At 53.9% G+C, this 14,539-nt stretch overlaps 6 protein-coding genes across 6 annotated transcripts; 3 read left to right on the top strand and 3 right to left on the bottom strand.

The window, feature by feature from the left end:
• Positions 1–8: 8 nt before the first annotated feature.
• JCM15063_004693 (uncharacterized protein) lies at positions 9–1,299 on the bottom strand (the record flags this gene model as incomplete). The annotated part of the gene is made up of 3 exons (XM_076677353.1): positions 9–364; positions 439–531; positions 1,215–1,299. The coding sequence occupies 3 exons, from the start codon at positions 1,297–1,299 to the stop codon at positions 9–11; spliced, it is 534 nt and encodes a 177-aa protein (XP_076535439.1).
• Positions 1,300–1,633: 334 nt separating this feature from the next.
• JCM15063_004692 (uncharacterized protein) lies at positions 1,634–2,594 on the bottom strand (the record flags this gene model as incomplete). The annotated part of the gene is made up of 4 exons (XM_076677352.1): positions 1,634–1,792; positions 1,861–2,072; positions 2,139–2,521; positions 2,587–2,594. 4 exons carry the CDS (start codon positions 2,592–2,594, stop codon positions 1,634–1,636), a joined length of 762 nt encoding a protein of 253 aa, XP_076535438.1.
• A 188-nt stretch (positions 2,595–2,782) lies between these two features.
• JCM15063_004691 (uncharacterized protein) lies at positions 2,783–8,849 on the top strand (the record flags this gene model as incomplete). Its single annotated transcript, XM_076677351.1, has 17 exons — positions 2,783–2,795; positions 2,870–3,072; positions 3,130–3,526; positions 3,603–3,723; positions 3,789–4,015; positions 4,082–4,128; positions 4,188–4,241; positions 4,313–4,391; positions 4,452–4,667; positions 4,733–5,368; positions 5,456–6,017; positions 6,090–6,681; positions 6,764–6,915; positions 6,988–7,208; positions 7,292–8,354; positions 8,425–8,569; positions 8,652–8,849. 17 exons carry the CDS (start codon positions 2,783–2,785, stop codon positions 8,847–8,849), a joined length of 4,926 nt encoding a protein of 1,641 aa, XP_076535437.1.
• Positions 8,850–9,196: 347 nt separating this feature from the next.
• Positions 9,197–10,847, bottom strand: JCM15063_004690 (uncharacterized protein; the record flags this gene model as incomplete). The annotated part of the gene is made up of 5 exons (XM_076677350.1): positions 9,197–9,241; positions 9,343–10,096; positions 10,164–10,246; positions 10,321–10,745; positions 10,817–10,847. 5 exons carry the CDS (start codon positions 10,845–10,847, stop codon positions 9,197–9,199), a joined length of 1,338 nt encoding a protein of 445 aa, XP_076535436.1.
• A 191-nt stretch (positions 10,848–11,038) lies between these two features.
• Positions 11,039–11,500, top strand: SOH1 (mediator complex subunit SOH1; the record flags this gene model as incomplete). The annotated part of the gene is made up of 2 exons (XM_076677349.1): positions 11,039–11,128; positions 11,198–11,500. 2 exons carry the CDS (start codon positions 11,039–11,041, stop codon positions 11,498–11,500), a joined length of 393 nt encoding a protein of 130 aa, XP_076535435.1.
• Positions 11,501–12,164: 664 nt separating this feature from the next.
• Positions 12,165–13,939, top strand: JCM15063_004688 (uncharacterized protein; the record flags this gene model as incomplete). Its single annotated transcript, XM_076677348.1, has 8 exons — positions 12,165–12,183; positions 12,259–12,350; positions 12,430–12,702; positions 12,788–12,877; positions 12,948–12,978; positions 13,037–13,326; positions 13,403–13,601; positions 13,698–13,939. 8 exons carry the CDS (start codon positions 12,165–12,167, stop codon positions 13,937–13,939), a joined length of 1,236 nt encoding a protein of 411 aa, XP_076535434.1.
• Between the last annotated feature and the right edge of the window lie 600 nt (positions 13,940–14,539).

Here is a 14,539-nt window from a genome sequence, read left to right as displayed (position 1 = left end):
GATTACCATCAGCCGTCTGCTTCTTCCCCTACAACGAGATCTGTCCATTCACGTCCGACTGGAAGTTCGAGATACCATTGGATCCAACCAGTCCACACTGCGTCACGCCCTTCCAGCTCTCCCAGGTAATCTCTGAACTCTTCGATAGTTGTTGGACGCTTGGATCCTTCTTCTTCTTCCTCTGGCTCTGACCAGTTCGAGATTTCTCGTGAGAATATCGAGATCCAAGTCTTGATCTCTTGAATGGTTTCACCGACGAGTTTGCCTTGAGGTGTCAACGCGATTTGTAGACTCCTGAGGCAAAGTTCCTGGTGCTCGTCATCAGGCGGAACGACAATGTTTTCGTTGTTGCAAATCTTCAAGTCTGGAAGTAGGTTCTGTTCAATCTGAGTCTCTCGAACCCGTGAAAGTAAGACGACAAGGGGGTTTTGAGCTCACATGCATTGGAAGTTTCGAGAGATTCGTATTCTTTGCGAGTCGGCAACTCTTCAAGGTTGAATTTGTGATTGAGGTTCGCACAGAGTTTATCGACTATGAAATGTCACGTTCGTATCCTCGAAAGTGAGTTCCGAAGGGCCCAAATCGAAAAATGAGGATATAGGACGCAACGTTTCCAACGTGCAGTACTTTCAAACTCTTCGTTCCTTTTACAGGCTTGTTCAAAATCGATTCGTCTCTGTGCTCGGAAAGAAATGAAGTTGAACAGCTGTGTTTTGAGCCGAGTTGTTCGTGATAGCTTACACGCTCGAGCCATTCGTGACGGGCGTGCAGTACAACTTTGCCTTCTTGCGACCGCATAAAGTCGTTGTGGGCATTGAACAACTCCTGCATCGTCGCAATCTTGTCCTCTGATCCTTCTACATGGGGGAAACCGTTGGCAAAGGGTCAAAAGAATGAGCACGACTCGGAAATGAATACCTTGGATCAGCTCGATCATGTCGGTCGACAATTTCGTGTACTTCCAAGCGATCGCTTCAGAGACAGCTACTTCAGGTCTTGTCGTTGCATCTCGTTGTAAAGTGAGTTGCGTAAAGACTGCCAAACATTTGTCCCCGGTTACATGGGTGATCTTGGAAAACGTGTAGCAACAGCGCACCCAATTCAACTGCAGAACTTCTCCCCGAATCAGCTCTCTTCCGTTCGTTGATTCGAAGAACACAACCAAGCGAACGAGCGATCTCGGATTGTTCAAAGTGACTGGAGAAGCGACTGACCCAACTCCCTCTCAGCTTTTGAAGCTTTGCGCCAATGAGTACTCTTGTAGTCGAGGTGTTGAATGCTCGCATCCTTCTGCTGCATTCTTGCGAGTTCCTTCGGTGTTGACGAAGCGAGGTTTGATAGCGAACAAGTAGAAACGAGGTCGAAGGAACAGCGAAAGCTCTGAACTTTCGAACTTGGGGGGAACTCGCTCGCGCTCACGCTCACAATCCCGCGGATTTCGGATCGCGCGACAGGTTCGGAAAAACTTTAAAAAAAACCTGTTGTGGCTAGCGAATTTGGTGAATAGAGTTTACAGCGCATCCCCCTTCCGACCTTGCCATTGGATTTCGCAAGATTGCCTAAAGCCACTCTCTGGGTGCGCATAGCAAAAATTGTAAATACTATTTACAGGCAAAGCGCAAAAAAGGGTGGGCTATTTCCGTTTTCGCGCCTTCGAATTGGTTTTGGGTTGCGGTTTCAATGGAGTAGGCTCTTCGATTCGAGCTCGCAGCTCTTCCTCCTCGGTCGATGATGCTGAACCCCCTCCGCTCAGGAACTTGGAGAACGAGGAAGCGTCAAAGTTTTGTAGAGACTAGAAAAGCAGTTCGAGGTAAACGCCCATGGTTCCAAGCACGAGGAGATAGACAGAGAAGGACTCACGGCCATGTTGGCGTGCATCTCTTTCTGAGATTCTCGCACTTCTCTCAACGTTTCCTCGTCCAAATTCTCCATGAGCTTCGGGATGGCCAACACGAGGAGGATTCCGATCGCCATGAGCCAGATGAGAGGGTTGTGTTTGAGCATTTGCCACAGGGACATGCGAGGGGGTTCGTTCAGGTCGTCGAGTGGGTACAACTTGAGCGGTCGAATGACTGGGTTCGAAAGCGGGGATCGTTAGGTGCGATATTTCGCGAGGAGGAAAAGGAAAAGACAATTACCGAGAGGATACGGGATCCAGGTGCCAGGCACCATGGTGAGAGTCTTGTCGTCAAAGAGTGCGACCTGCACCTGGTCATCGGATGCGATCCTGACCGAGTACGACGGGAACTGGTACTTGGTGCTCTCGAGCCGGAGGACATAGTCTCCAGGATTGGGTACTCGATCGAGGAACGCGAACGAGTACTCGTCATGTCGGTCGCGAGGTCCGTAGATGTACCCGTGCTGTTCGTAGCCGTGTTTGCCGCCGAGGGTGATGCGGGCCGAGATGTCGAGCGGGACCGTCTCGTTCGTGAGCAGGATCTGACCTCGGACTTGGGATTCGGATACTGCTGAGCGAGCGAACGCGGTGGTAACGAGCGACAGGAGGAACAGCGGAAGCAAGCTGTCACACGCAGGCCACGTCAGCGAATTCAAGAATGTGAACCCGAGAGAGGGACAGAGAGGTACTGTCGCATCGCACGAGCGGGCACTAAGCGAGGTCTCAATCGGATAGGGGGGATTAGAGGAGGGGCTTGATCGAGTGTCTCACCACTTTGATTACCGTAGTAATTTACGTTACTTGTTTCCCGCACCAGGCTCTCCTTCCTTTGACGTCGATCCTGCACCGCTGGCAGCGGGAGCTCGCACCTCTCTGCGTCCTGCAATGAGCGCAACAGGTACAGCGAACCCGCTCGATCGCTGCCAGCCTCGCGAAGGCGGCAAGCTGACTATCTCATCTCGCTCGTCGCAGCACCTCATCTCCCCGCGTCGACTACCGGGCACGCACCCACGACAGGCGCGGTCTCGACCGAACAGGAACAGGTCGGACACCTGCGTGATCAAGCCAATGTGAGTCCTGCGCCCAGTATACCACCCGGCGAGCGCAGAGTGGGGCTCGCATCTACCAGTCGGCACGAGATCCACCTCGAATCAGACACTCGACTCGATTTGCTCGTGAGTCACCGATCACTGACGGACTCACAACTGCCTCGTCTTGTCCTCGTTTTCCAGGGCGCGACCGTCCACTCGTTCGATCCCGACTCGTCTCCAGCCGAGAAAGCCCAACAGATCCTGCCTGCCAACGGTGCAACTGGGCATGGTCCAGCACCCAAGATGGACATGTCTGGAGTCCCATCCCTGCGTGGACCCGAACTGCGCGAGTTTCGTGAGAAAGGCGGTGAAGCCCTCACTTCGGATCTCGATACCGCTGGACACGACATTCAAGTCACGACTGGACTCGCCGAGGTCGAAAAAGTGAATCACGAACCCGACCACCATCAAGAACTCGATCCAGTCGCTCAAGCGAAACAGAGCAAAATCGACGAAGGCAGGCTCGACCACGATGGCGTCGAGCACCCTCCAGGCGCCATGCCCACCAAGGAACCCGAACCTCACACCGTGCGCGAGAGTGAGCACTCCAGGACCGCCCCCCTTTGAAACTCATTCGAACACCAGCTGATACTCGGTTCCAATATGAAAAAAAGTTCCTTCCTGGTTCCAAATCGGTTGGACTGGTCAAGACCGTAGCCTGTTCCTCTCGCCGGAAGAGAAAACGAAACGTGCCATCCTCGAAGACTTCCTATCAGACGCCTACTACGGTCAATGGTACGCTCTGCCTCTCCAAAACATGTTGGACTCGCCGAGGTACAGACTCTAACTCTATACGGCAGGTATCACAACGCCGGCATCATGGTATTCTGTGTCGTATCGACCCACTTCTTGACGCTGTTTGGCGCCGGATGGGGGTGGATGATCGTCGTCCTCGCTGTGTGTGCGACATACTACCAAACGAGCGTCAGACGCGTCAGACGCAACGTTCGCGACGATATGGCACGCGAAGTTGCTAAAAAGGGCCTCACGAGTGATGTCGAGAGCGCAACCTGGATCAACCTGTTCCGTGAGCATTCGGACCCTCCATCGATCGTCGCCCACCTTGGCTCACCTCTTTTTTTTTCGTCGACAGTTCAACGATTCTGGCTCATCTATGAACCTGTGCTTTCCAAAACCATCGTGCGTGCTGTCTCGATCCAATTTCGACTTCTTCTTTCTGACTAGTCCCTCTTTCGCAGGTCGCGTCAGTCGACCAGGTCTTGTCCGTTTCTACTCCTGCCTTTCTCGACTCGGTATGTCATCCCGAGTGTAACTTCCGGTGCCAAACACGCAGAATGGGCTGAATCGTGTCGGGCCAATCCAGATTCGTATGACCACTTTCACCCTCGGAACCAAACCTCCTCACCTCGACCACGTTCGCACCTTCCCCGACACCGAAGAAGGTCAGAATCTGTCTCTCGCGTGTGTTAATCCACAGACACTTACTCAAATCGAATACGCAGACATCGTCCTCATGGAGATGAAACTGTCGTTCGTGCCGAACGATGTCCTCGACATGACTCACGCTCAAGCTGCTCGCAAAGTGAACCCCAAGATCGTACTCAACGTGCGATTTGGTGTCGGACCTGCCAAGCTCGGCAAGGACATCATCGTCGAAGACCTCATGTTCACGGGAGTCATGAGGATCAAGCTGAAACTCGTCAACAATTTCCCTCATGGTAGGCATTTCCTCTCGAGCGCTCATACACGCGGGATCAGACCACTCAAGTTTTCCTCATCGCAGTTCAAACGGTCGACCTCTCGTTCATGCAATTCCCCGATTTCGACTTTGTCCTGAAACCTGTTGGATTCGACCTGTCGCTAATCCCTGGTTTGAACCCGTTCATCACCAACACGGTCAATTCAATCCTGGGACCAATGATGGTCAACCCAAACACGTTTACGCTCAACCTCGAGCAGCTGCTGTCGGGTGCTCCGCTCGATACCGCGATCGGAGTCTTGGCCGTCACGGTGCACAATGGTCGAGGGATCAAGGCGACCAAACTCGGAGGGGGAAACCCTGACCCGTATGTCAGCTTCTCGATCAACGGACGCGCCGAACTGGCTCGCACGAGCACTTGCCACTCGACTGCGTACCCACGCTGGAAGAACGAGACGAGATACATCTTGCTCAACAACCTCAACGAGTCCCTCACGATGACCGTCTTTGACGAGAACAACAACCGATCTGATTCAAACTGCGGCACGGTCGCGTTCGACCTCAAGTCGCTCGAGGAAGATGCCGAACAAACTGATGTCAGTGGAGAGATCCTACTCGAAGGCAAGTCGAGAGGTCGAATCAGGTTCGATGCCGTCTTCTCGCCCGTCCTCGTACCGAAGAAACTTCCAGATGGAACTCTCGAACCGGTTCCGGAAACGAGTTGAGTTCTCCTCTCTATGCCTCTGTCCATTCTCCCCAACCTCTCATACCTCATCAGCTGACCCATTTCACGCCAACTTGTGATAGTCTCGGGAGTGGTCCGACTTGTCGTTCATGCTGGAAAAGACCTCGATGCACATGGACGTGCCATCAATCCATTCTTCAAGGTGACTCTCAACAACCGACCGATTCATCGATCCCAGACGCTCAAACGTACGCCGAACCCGATCTGGGAACGACCGACCGAGTTTCTCGTCACGGCGAAACCGACCGCCGTAATCGGACTCGAAGTCCTCGACGACAATTCGATCCTGTCGGATTCTCGACTTGGAGTGGTTAAGATCAAACTCGAAGACATTCTCGAAGCGAACAAGAAGGGCAACGATTGGTTCCCGCTCAGCAACACGCGCAGTGGCAAAGTTCGAATCACGGCCGATTGGAAACCCGTCGTCATGCCCGGTGCGATCAATGGCGCCGCGTTGTACACTCCGCCGATCGGAGTGGTCAGGATCTTGTTCAAGAGGAGTACCGGGCTCAAGAACGTCGAGCTCAAGGGCAAGAGCGACCCGTACGTGAGGGTTTTGTACCACGGCGTGGTCGTCGCTCGTACTGTCGTGCACGACAACAATCTCAATCCCGAATACGACGAGTGAGTGGAGGGAAAACCGAATCGCCTTACATCGGGGTTTGCAGGTTGACAGCATTGTTCCGTGTCGAACAGGATTGTCTATGTCCAGGTCCACTCGGTTCGAGACGTCTTCCCGATCGAGGTGATGGACTACCAGTCCAACACGAAAGATCGCTCGCTCGGAAACATCCTGTTCCCGATTGCACCCCTCATCACAGAAGGTCCGGACAAGATTACGAAACCTTGGATCGGTACCGGCAAGGTATCGATGAACGAGAATCTCAAATCCGATTGGAAGAAACCGGTCAAAGGCAACATTGAATTCGAAGCCGAGTTCTTCCCGTGCGCAAACTTGAAGGACGTTTCCTTCAAAATCCCTGATCCGACTGCGAGTCGCATCACGGAGGAAGACAAGGCAGGCTCGATTGCCGAGACGGCGAGTATCGATGAATCGTTCGTATCGCCTCCTGTCAGTCCCATGTCAAACACTCACCCTACTACGGGATCAACCACCGCCATCAACACTACTGTTCCGAACACCCCAAGTATCGCTGCGATCAATGGCAAGAAAGTGTCCGACTTGACCCGTGCGGGCTCAACCGCCAGTCGACACAAGACTCGGGAAGGGATCACGTTGAGCAAACAAGAACTGCTCAAGTCACAGACGGGTGTCCTCGCGTTCCAAGTAAGCTTGGGCGAACCTCTCTCGGAAGCGTTTGACCGTTTTTGCGTTTCTTTTTTCTAATGTTCGATTGGGTGGCAATCAGATCATCTCGGGCAACATCCCAAAGAAGGGAGCTCGCCTCGAAGTTTTGTTCGACGATGGCTATTGGCCAGCATACTCGACCGAACCTTCTCGTTCGACCAATACCACTTGGGACGAGATTGGCGAGATTGTCATTCGCGAACTCGACTTCAGGTACGCTTTTTCGAATATTTTGCATTGGGGCATTTTATTTTGCCGGAAATTGAGGTTTTCCTTTCAAACCAGTCAAATCACCTTTCAGCTCAACACGGCCGAGAAAGAGACTCGGGAAGATGTCGTTGCGCGTGCGACGGTCGATCTACCCAGTTTCCTCGAAGACGCGCTCGACAAGGTTGCGACCCTCGTCCTTGAACCGGTCGAGGCGGGACATTCGAGGAGTACCATCACGATCATGGCCAAGTACATTCCGATCGACATGCAGATCCTGCCAAGGGAGAGTATCAAGAGTAAGCCTACAAAGCATTGTCGGTTCCAATACGAGGTTCTCGCGAATCTGACTTGTCTCCACTATCGTTTCGCGAAAAAACAGATGCTGGTATCCTTCAAGTGCGACTCTTTGGCGCACAAGGTCTCCCCTCGGCCGACCGCAACGGCAAATCGGACCCATACGCCGTGTTTGAGCTGCAGGGGCACAAGGTGTTCAAGTCTCAAGTCAAGAAGAAGACGCTCACTCCCGAATGGAACGAGAACTTTGACTGTCCCGTCTCGAGACGAGACAATGCTGAATTGATGCTCGAGATTTGGGATTGGGATCGACTTGGAGGTGATGACAAGCTCTCGAGAGGAATCGTCGACCTCTCGTGTCTCAATGATCAAGATGGGAAACTCGTCACGTCTCCCGTCACGGTCACGGTCGAACTCAAGGACTTCAAGACGTTGACGAACCCTGCCGGTTCGGCGAAACTGAGCCTGTTCTTCCGACCCGAGTTTGTGCGGACCCCTCGTCGATCGACGGGTACCGTCACGGGAGCGATCGGTAGGATCGGGACCACCCTCGGCGGAGGCGCGATTGCGGTTGGCGGAGGAGTGATTGGAGCTGGAGGAGCGATCGGTAAAGCAGGGTTCCACACAGTCGGCACCGTCGGACGCGTCGGCGTGCAAGGAGTTGGAGGCGTCGCTCACGGAGTGGGATCGGTCGGCAAATTCGGAGTCAAGGGCGTCGGGAAAGGAGTCGGGTTCGTTGGCAAGGGAGTCGTTGGGGGCGCGAAGAAGCTTACTGGTCACGCCCGGACCAAGTCGGGAGAAGTCGTACCGATCGCACTCGATGACGAAGGCCGACCGGTACTCGATGCGGGTGGCCACCCTTTGATCGTTGATGCGAGTGGATCGGTCGTCGGTACGGGAGAAGAGCTCGAGACTCTGGTTGGAACTCCACCACACGCAGGCTCGGAAGGTACGCTGCGGGTTCAAGTCGGTGCTCTGACAGGAATCGGCGAAGACGGCGAGAAGAAGGCCATTCAAATCAAACTGAACCATGGCAAGACGATTCTCGAAACTCACTCGCACAAGGGAGATGCATCGGGCATCACCTTCAACGATCATTCGACCATCAAGTCGAATGGTGGACCTCTCGACCTCGACATTGCTGTCGTGTGAGTCTTTGTACTCTGGGACTGGTCATGTTGCCCAATTCTGACTGGGCAAAACTTCCTGTTGCAACAGTCACAAGAAAGTTTTCGGAAGCGACGTGGTAGTCGGCTCGGCAACGGTCAATGCATTGGAATACGTGCATGCGCTGTCTCCTGAGCAGACACTCAATGTTCCGATCAGCGGTCCAACTCCTGGAAACCTCGAGCTTGTTCTATCAGTACGTTTTCTCTTACGCCCCTTCCCGAGCACTTGCGAAAAAATTGAAGGGTTCTGATTATTTTGTCTTGCAAAAAACCCAGTTCCACGCACTTCCAAACGTACCGGGTGGAGGGGGAGCATCCATTTCGGAATACGACGCTAGATCGTTCACCGGTTCCGTCGGACCTGGCGGTTCGAGTAGTATCGCATCACCTTCACCGAAATCTCGTTCGAGGTTCTCGACGGCGAGGTTCGGTCGGCATCACAAGGACAAGGAATCGACTCCTCAACCCGAGTAGCCGAAAAACCCCCCTGCTCGAAGGAAAACTCTTTTCCCCCAAAGTGGGTTCATGTACAGGTTCTTCCCACCTTTTTCGATCTGTGATGCATTAGTTTTCGTGCCCAGCCGTAGCCTTTCCCTCTTTTTCTTCTTTCATTGAAAAAACTGACCAGTCTGTGGAAAATGTATACCCATTTCTTAGTACCTCAACATCTTGGGAGTACGAGTACAAAATGATATCGATTACACGGGCGCTGTGATACGAGTTGTCGCCGCAAAATGTAGTTCGGGTATACCGCAAGGGAGAAAGGAAGAGAGCACTGCAAAGAACGAGAAGAACCGAATTTTGGGGGATGATGGCCTAATTCAGGCCTTTTTTGGCGCCATGGTCGATTCGTTCTCTTTGTACCACTGAGGTCCAAGAAAGAATGAGGCAAAAAGTCAGAAAATGAACACCCTGAGGTGGCTGTGTGAGCGGGAGGGGAAGAGGAAAGAGAGAAAGACAAACTCACTGCCACTGCCCGTTTGATGCCTTCCGAAAGTCCGACGACAGGTTCGTATCCCAACACACGTCTCGCACGTTCAATGTTGTAGTATCGATTCACGGTCGAGTACACGACTTTGCCTCGAGTCAAATTGGGAGTTTTACCCAGCCACCCCATGATCGTTTCTCCAATCCCTGCCAATGCCAAACCGATTTCTGCTGGCAAGGGGATCACGAACGAAGGTTCATGTCGGTTGTACTCTGCCCAGACGGCTCGAGGGAAATCCCAGAACGGGATTGGGGATCCGTTCGTGATGAAGAAGGCTTGACCCGCGACCGTCAAGTCTGTTTCGTACGATCGAGTCGACTCGTCCATCTCTTCTTCCTTGATCGTGGCGTCATCGATGTCGGGGGACGAGTATGCCGGGAGGTGGTAGAACTGATCGAACCGGTTTCGACCCGCCAACAACGGGTGGTCTCCCTGCGTATCGTTCTCGAATGCCGGGTCGAGCTCGAGTTCCTTTTGCAACAGCGATGCGGGACGGTAGTGCGAGGTAGGCAATTCGCGACGAGGGACGTCGAGATCGATCGGGAGTGCGCGCGAGTTGAGCGATTCCGGAGTCGCGACAGAGCTCAATCGTTCCGAAGCGATCATGTGAGCGTGTACGACGTTGTCGACGTAGGTCCAATCGAACAGGTTCTCGTTCGATCCGACCTGGAATTTCGTTTTGCCTGATTTGAGCACTTCCATCACTCCTGGCAACGCTTGTCGGTCTCCAGGGCTGTCGATCGAAAAATTGACAAGTGAGCGACAGGTTTTTTTGGTTGTTCGCTGATGGGTGGACGCACCCAAAGATTCCAGCCGGACGCAGCGCGACGGTCAACAAGCCGTTCCTGCCGTTTGCGTCGAGTACGATCCTCTCTGCTTTCGCCTGTCGAGCTCTCATCAACCCTGTCAGTGAATCGAGACCGAGACTGGAATAGAGGAGTAGGCGCGACGACTGACCTTGGTCACGTTGTAAGGATCGAGTTCTTCTTTCGGGAAGGGCATGCGCTCGTCGACGTTGATCAGGTCGACTCCGTTGTAGACAGTGCCAGCACTGCTCGTGAAGACGAGCTTCTTGACGCCTTGCTGAACGCACGCCTCGACAACCGTGGCGGTGCCTTGGACATTGACCTTTTCACACACTTCCTTGCCCGAACCCGTCCATGGGGATGCCGTGTGAAAGACGGTCTTTGCTCCCGACTGTTTGATCGCGGCAGCGAGTTGCTCGAGCGAGGTGAGGTCGGCCGAGTAGAACGTCCAGGCGCGAGACGAGGTCGAGAGCTTGTCTGGGAAATGACGCTGGACGAGGTCGAGGGACGAGACTTGGGCGTTCGGGTACCTCGCGAGGAGACTCTTGACCATGGTCGACCCAAGGAAGCCTTCGCCTGCGTGACGAGGAGCACGAGCGGGGCGTCGATTCAGCGAGTGAGTGGAGCGACGAAGAGAGACAACGCACCCCCGATGACGAGGTAGGATTCGTCCGACATCGTGTACTATGTACGGACCGAGCGATCAGGAGAGTGGGGAGGGAGCGTAAAGCCAAGTCGCGACGAGCGGTGTTACAAGTTGATGGAACCACTCGTCTCTCTCGCTCCTTCGCGTCCACGTCGCACCGCTCTTGCCCTGTGCAGCCGTCACGTGTGTCTAGCGCAGTGCAAGGGAAACGGAGAGAAGCAGCATGTCGGACGCGACCGCTCCTCAACCCGCCGAGCTCCCCACCCAGCAAGCGCGCGACCAGAACCGCGCACGCTTCGAGACCGAGATCGAGGTGAGCCCATACACTGACTGCAAAACCTTTACCGCACGCGAAAGCTGATTCTTTCGAGGTCCGACCAAGTTTGTGCAATGTCTCGCGAACCCTTTCTACCTCCAACATCTCGCGCTCCAAGGCTTGTTCGATTCGGAACCGTTCCTCAACTATCTGACGTACCTGAACTACTTTCGTCAACCCCAGTACTCGCGCTTCCTCCAGTACCCGCAGTGCCTCCACCACCTCGAACTCTTGACCGCACCCGGCGAAACCGGGAGATCGTTTCGTACCGCGATCAAGGAGCAACCTTTGATGGCTCAGGAACTCGCAGGGAAACAGATCGCGCACTGGGCCGGGTGGAGAGAGAAACAAGGTCCGCTCGCACAGTGAACCGACCCTGACCCCGTCGAGCTAGGCCGAGACGCATTGTCACTCCTTATCGTTCCGCTCGTCAATGGTCACGCTTGGGGCAAGGGTCGCTCCAACTTCGTATACCGCCACATCGCCGCGACTTGGACATTCAAAAAGCGGCTCGAGACCCACAAAGATCGCCCTAGGGAATCATCTCGACAGGCACTCGGATCATCCGGGGGAACGAAGAGCTGCGAGACTACAAACATGTCTTCACGATGCTCGCCCGAGCCATCGCTGCAGGTCGACCCAAATCAACCAGACGGGACAGGCGGAGCGCCCAACTCGCCAGTTGCTCCCACTCGGGTTCGAACCCTTGTCCAAACCATGGACACGCATCTGCCTCTGAGTCGCTCTAGAGCACCTCGGAACGCAGGTCTGCAAACAAGCTATTCACAATTCTGCAGCGCTTTCCTGGCATCTTGTACCGGACGTGAGCGAGATGCACACGCCGCGTTGCTTGCAGTTGTCTCCTTTGAGAGTAGTCCGCGCGTTCTGCGTACTTGAGAGTGCGAGATACCTGATCGGGTCGGCTCATGAGCGGCTGCGGCCGCTGCACCGCCCCCGGAAACCTGTCAGGCTCATCATCTTGGCTTTCAGCCCTCGCGCTCGCAGCTCCTCGAGAGCGTTCACGATTCTGAGAATGCCGCTCGATTCGAATCGTGAGTCTGTCAGCGACGTTGTCTACGCCCATCCTGTCACGTCCCGTACGCGCGTCTGATCTCTACGCTTGCCAGTATTCGTCCTTCTCGTCCGGCCCCGCGCTCCTGGCACGATCAACCTCGTGATAGACTCGCCGACTCAGCAAGTACTGTACACGGCTACCAAGGCAAGTATGATCCTCTGTGTCTCGAGAGTCGAGAATAGACCTGTCGCTCAACTGCGTTAACGTTTCTCCTCTTTGACAGGACCCGAGCACGTCGGTCTACACACTGCAAGATCCTCTCACTTTGACGAGCTACGGATCCTTGTCGCAACCACCGCCTTCACTCCCGAACGCGACGACTCCAAATCCGAAATTGCGCACGATCGTGCTCGATCATCCTCACCACGAAACGATCCTCCGCAATGTGGGCAGGTTCGAATGGGAGTGGGAATTCGAATGGCAAGAGACGCAGTATGTCTGGAACAGAGACGTGGTCGGACTGTTTGGCAGCGAGAGAGGCTTCACCCTTTCCGTCGTGAGTTCTCTGAAACCTCTGCCATTCTTGTTGCCACACACGTTTTGGAGCTGAATTACCATCTTTCTGTACTAACCGGAAAAAGTCGAGGAAACCGGATCCAAATTATCCCGTCGTCACCTATCATCCGAGAAAGAAGGGAGGTTCGATCGAAATTTTCGACTTCAATTTCAACGTGAGCTCCCCTTCCTGAAAGCTCCTGTGAAGGTATCCCAGCACTGATGAACTCTTACGCGGCATGAAAGCGAGTTGAGCCTTCGATTGAGGACAAGAAAGGTCCGTCGCGAACGCCCGCCGGATTCTCGCAGTGTCAACTGACACTTGGATTGCGCAGGTCTCGAGATTACTTTCTTACTAGCCTTATGTTTCTTCATCGACCCGGTCTTTGCTGCACCTTCTCCAACACCTGTAGCGGCACCATCTTCAACATCGGCTCCTGCTCCCGTCTCTCGCCCTACTGGATCTGCAAGACCGATACCGCCACCACCCGCCGAGGTACAAAGGCCTTCAGTGCCTCAACCTCCTCGTAGGAGTACATCCCTCGCTGCAAACGAGATCTTGGTCGGCTCGGACACGGACGAGGCCCTCGAGTCGTACTGCAAGCGTTGTTTGACTCTCCTCCAGGCAAGCTCTCGATTACGAGAAATAATACTCTCAACTGGACCTCCCGCTGACAGAAACGATCAATTTGTTGTTTCAGGACCAATCATTGATGTACTTGTTGCTGATTCCAGCCAAACCATCACAAAGTCCAGCTGTCGTAAGACTCGCCGAACTCGTCAAACGGAAACGCTACAAACAAAGTGGTGAAGAAATCAAGTCTTTTGTCGACGACTCGGATGATTATGAAGCAGACAAGAGCACCGAGACGAGGCACCAGGGAAAGAGACACGAAAGCTGTGAGCTAGAGTCCAACTCTTTGGGCGTTTCTTAACGACAAGAGAGGGAACTCAACATTGATCGCGTTTCCTTCTTGCCTTGCTGATTCGACACAGACCTTCCACCTCGAAACCTCAAGATCTACTTGTCCCGGATTGAGCTGTCAGACATGCTTCCAACACACCACCGAACTATCAATCGACCCTCGAAACCGCCCGTCAGACCTCCGATCAATTTCGATGTACCGCCAACTCCACCGCCACCACCTGTTGCTCAGAATGTGACGACCGGAAGCAACGTCAACAAGGTTCCTGCTCCTGATCCAAATCCAAGGAACAAGACTTGGTTCGGATTATGAACGCCCAACAACGAAAGAGTTTCTGTCTTCGCGGGCTGCCGCCCTGCCCGCACGCACTCGCCTGCCGCGGCACTCGTCGCGAAGCACGATCCCTCCAGAACGATGTGAGAAGGTACCGCAAGGTCTCGAGTCTGAAGGGCATTCTTCAATCAACCTGCCATGCGGTGCCTTCGAACTTCGTTTACCCTTGTACGCTACTTTACGACTCGCTCATTCAATACTGCAGGCACCACGCCCGCATGCTTGTGCTTGACGAAAAATCTACAAATCGATGAAACATGTTCTCGCCCAATCGAAAACAAGCAAGCTTTACGAGGCGTCTTTCAAGTGGAGGAGGAGCAACCCAAGAAACCCTTTGACGTAATGAGGCCTTTTTCTTTTCGTTTCGTTTTTTGCAATTGCCAACTCCACCGTGCCCTTTCTACGGTTCCAGACTGGCGGATCTAGTCGCGCACATAGATTGCAGAGGTTCGGTCCGACGCGTTTCGAGGTTCGCTCAAAGCCGAACTTTTCACTTGAGGCGTGTTTCTGCTTCACCCTTCGCGTTCTCATTCGTCACCACGAATAGGACCATGGCACGGAATGGTGTCAACTCGTGAC

This window comes from Sporobolomyces koalae (genome assembly GCF_050403365.1).
Source record: "Sporobolomyces koalae JCM15063 DNA, S_koalae_JCM15063T_v1_ctg8, whole genome shotgun sequence".
NCBI classification, from domain to species: domain Eukaryota; kingdom Fungi; phylum Basidiomycota; class Microbotryomycetes; order Sporidiobolales; family Sporidiobolaceae; genus Sporobolomyces; species Sporobolomyces koalae.
Note: the sequence above shows the minus strand (reverse complement) of the source record. Positions and strands in the feature narration are given on the sequence as shown.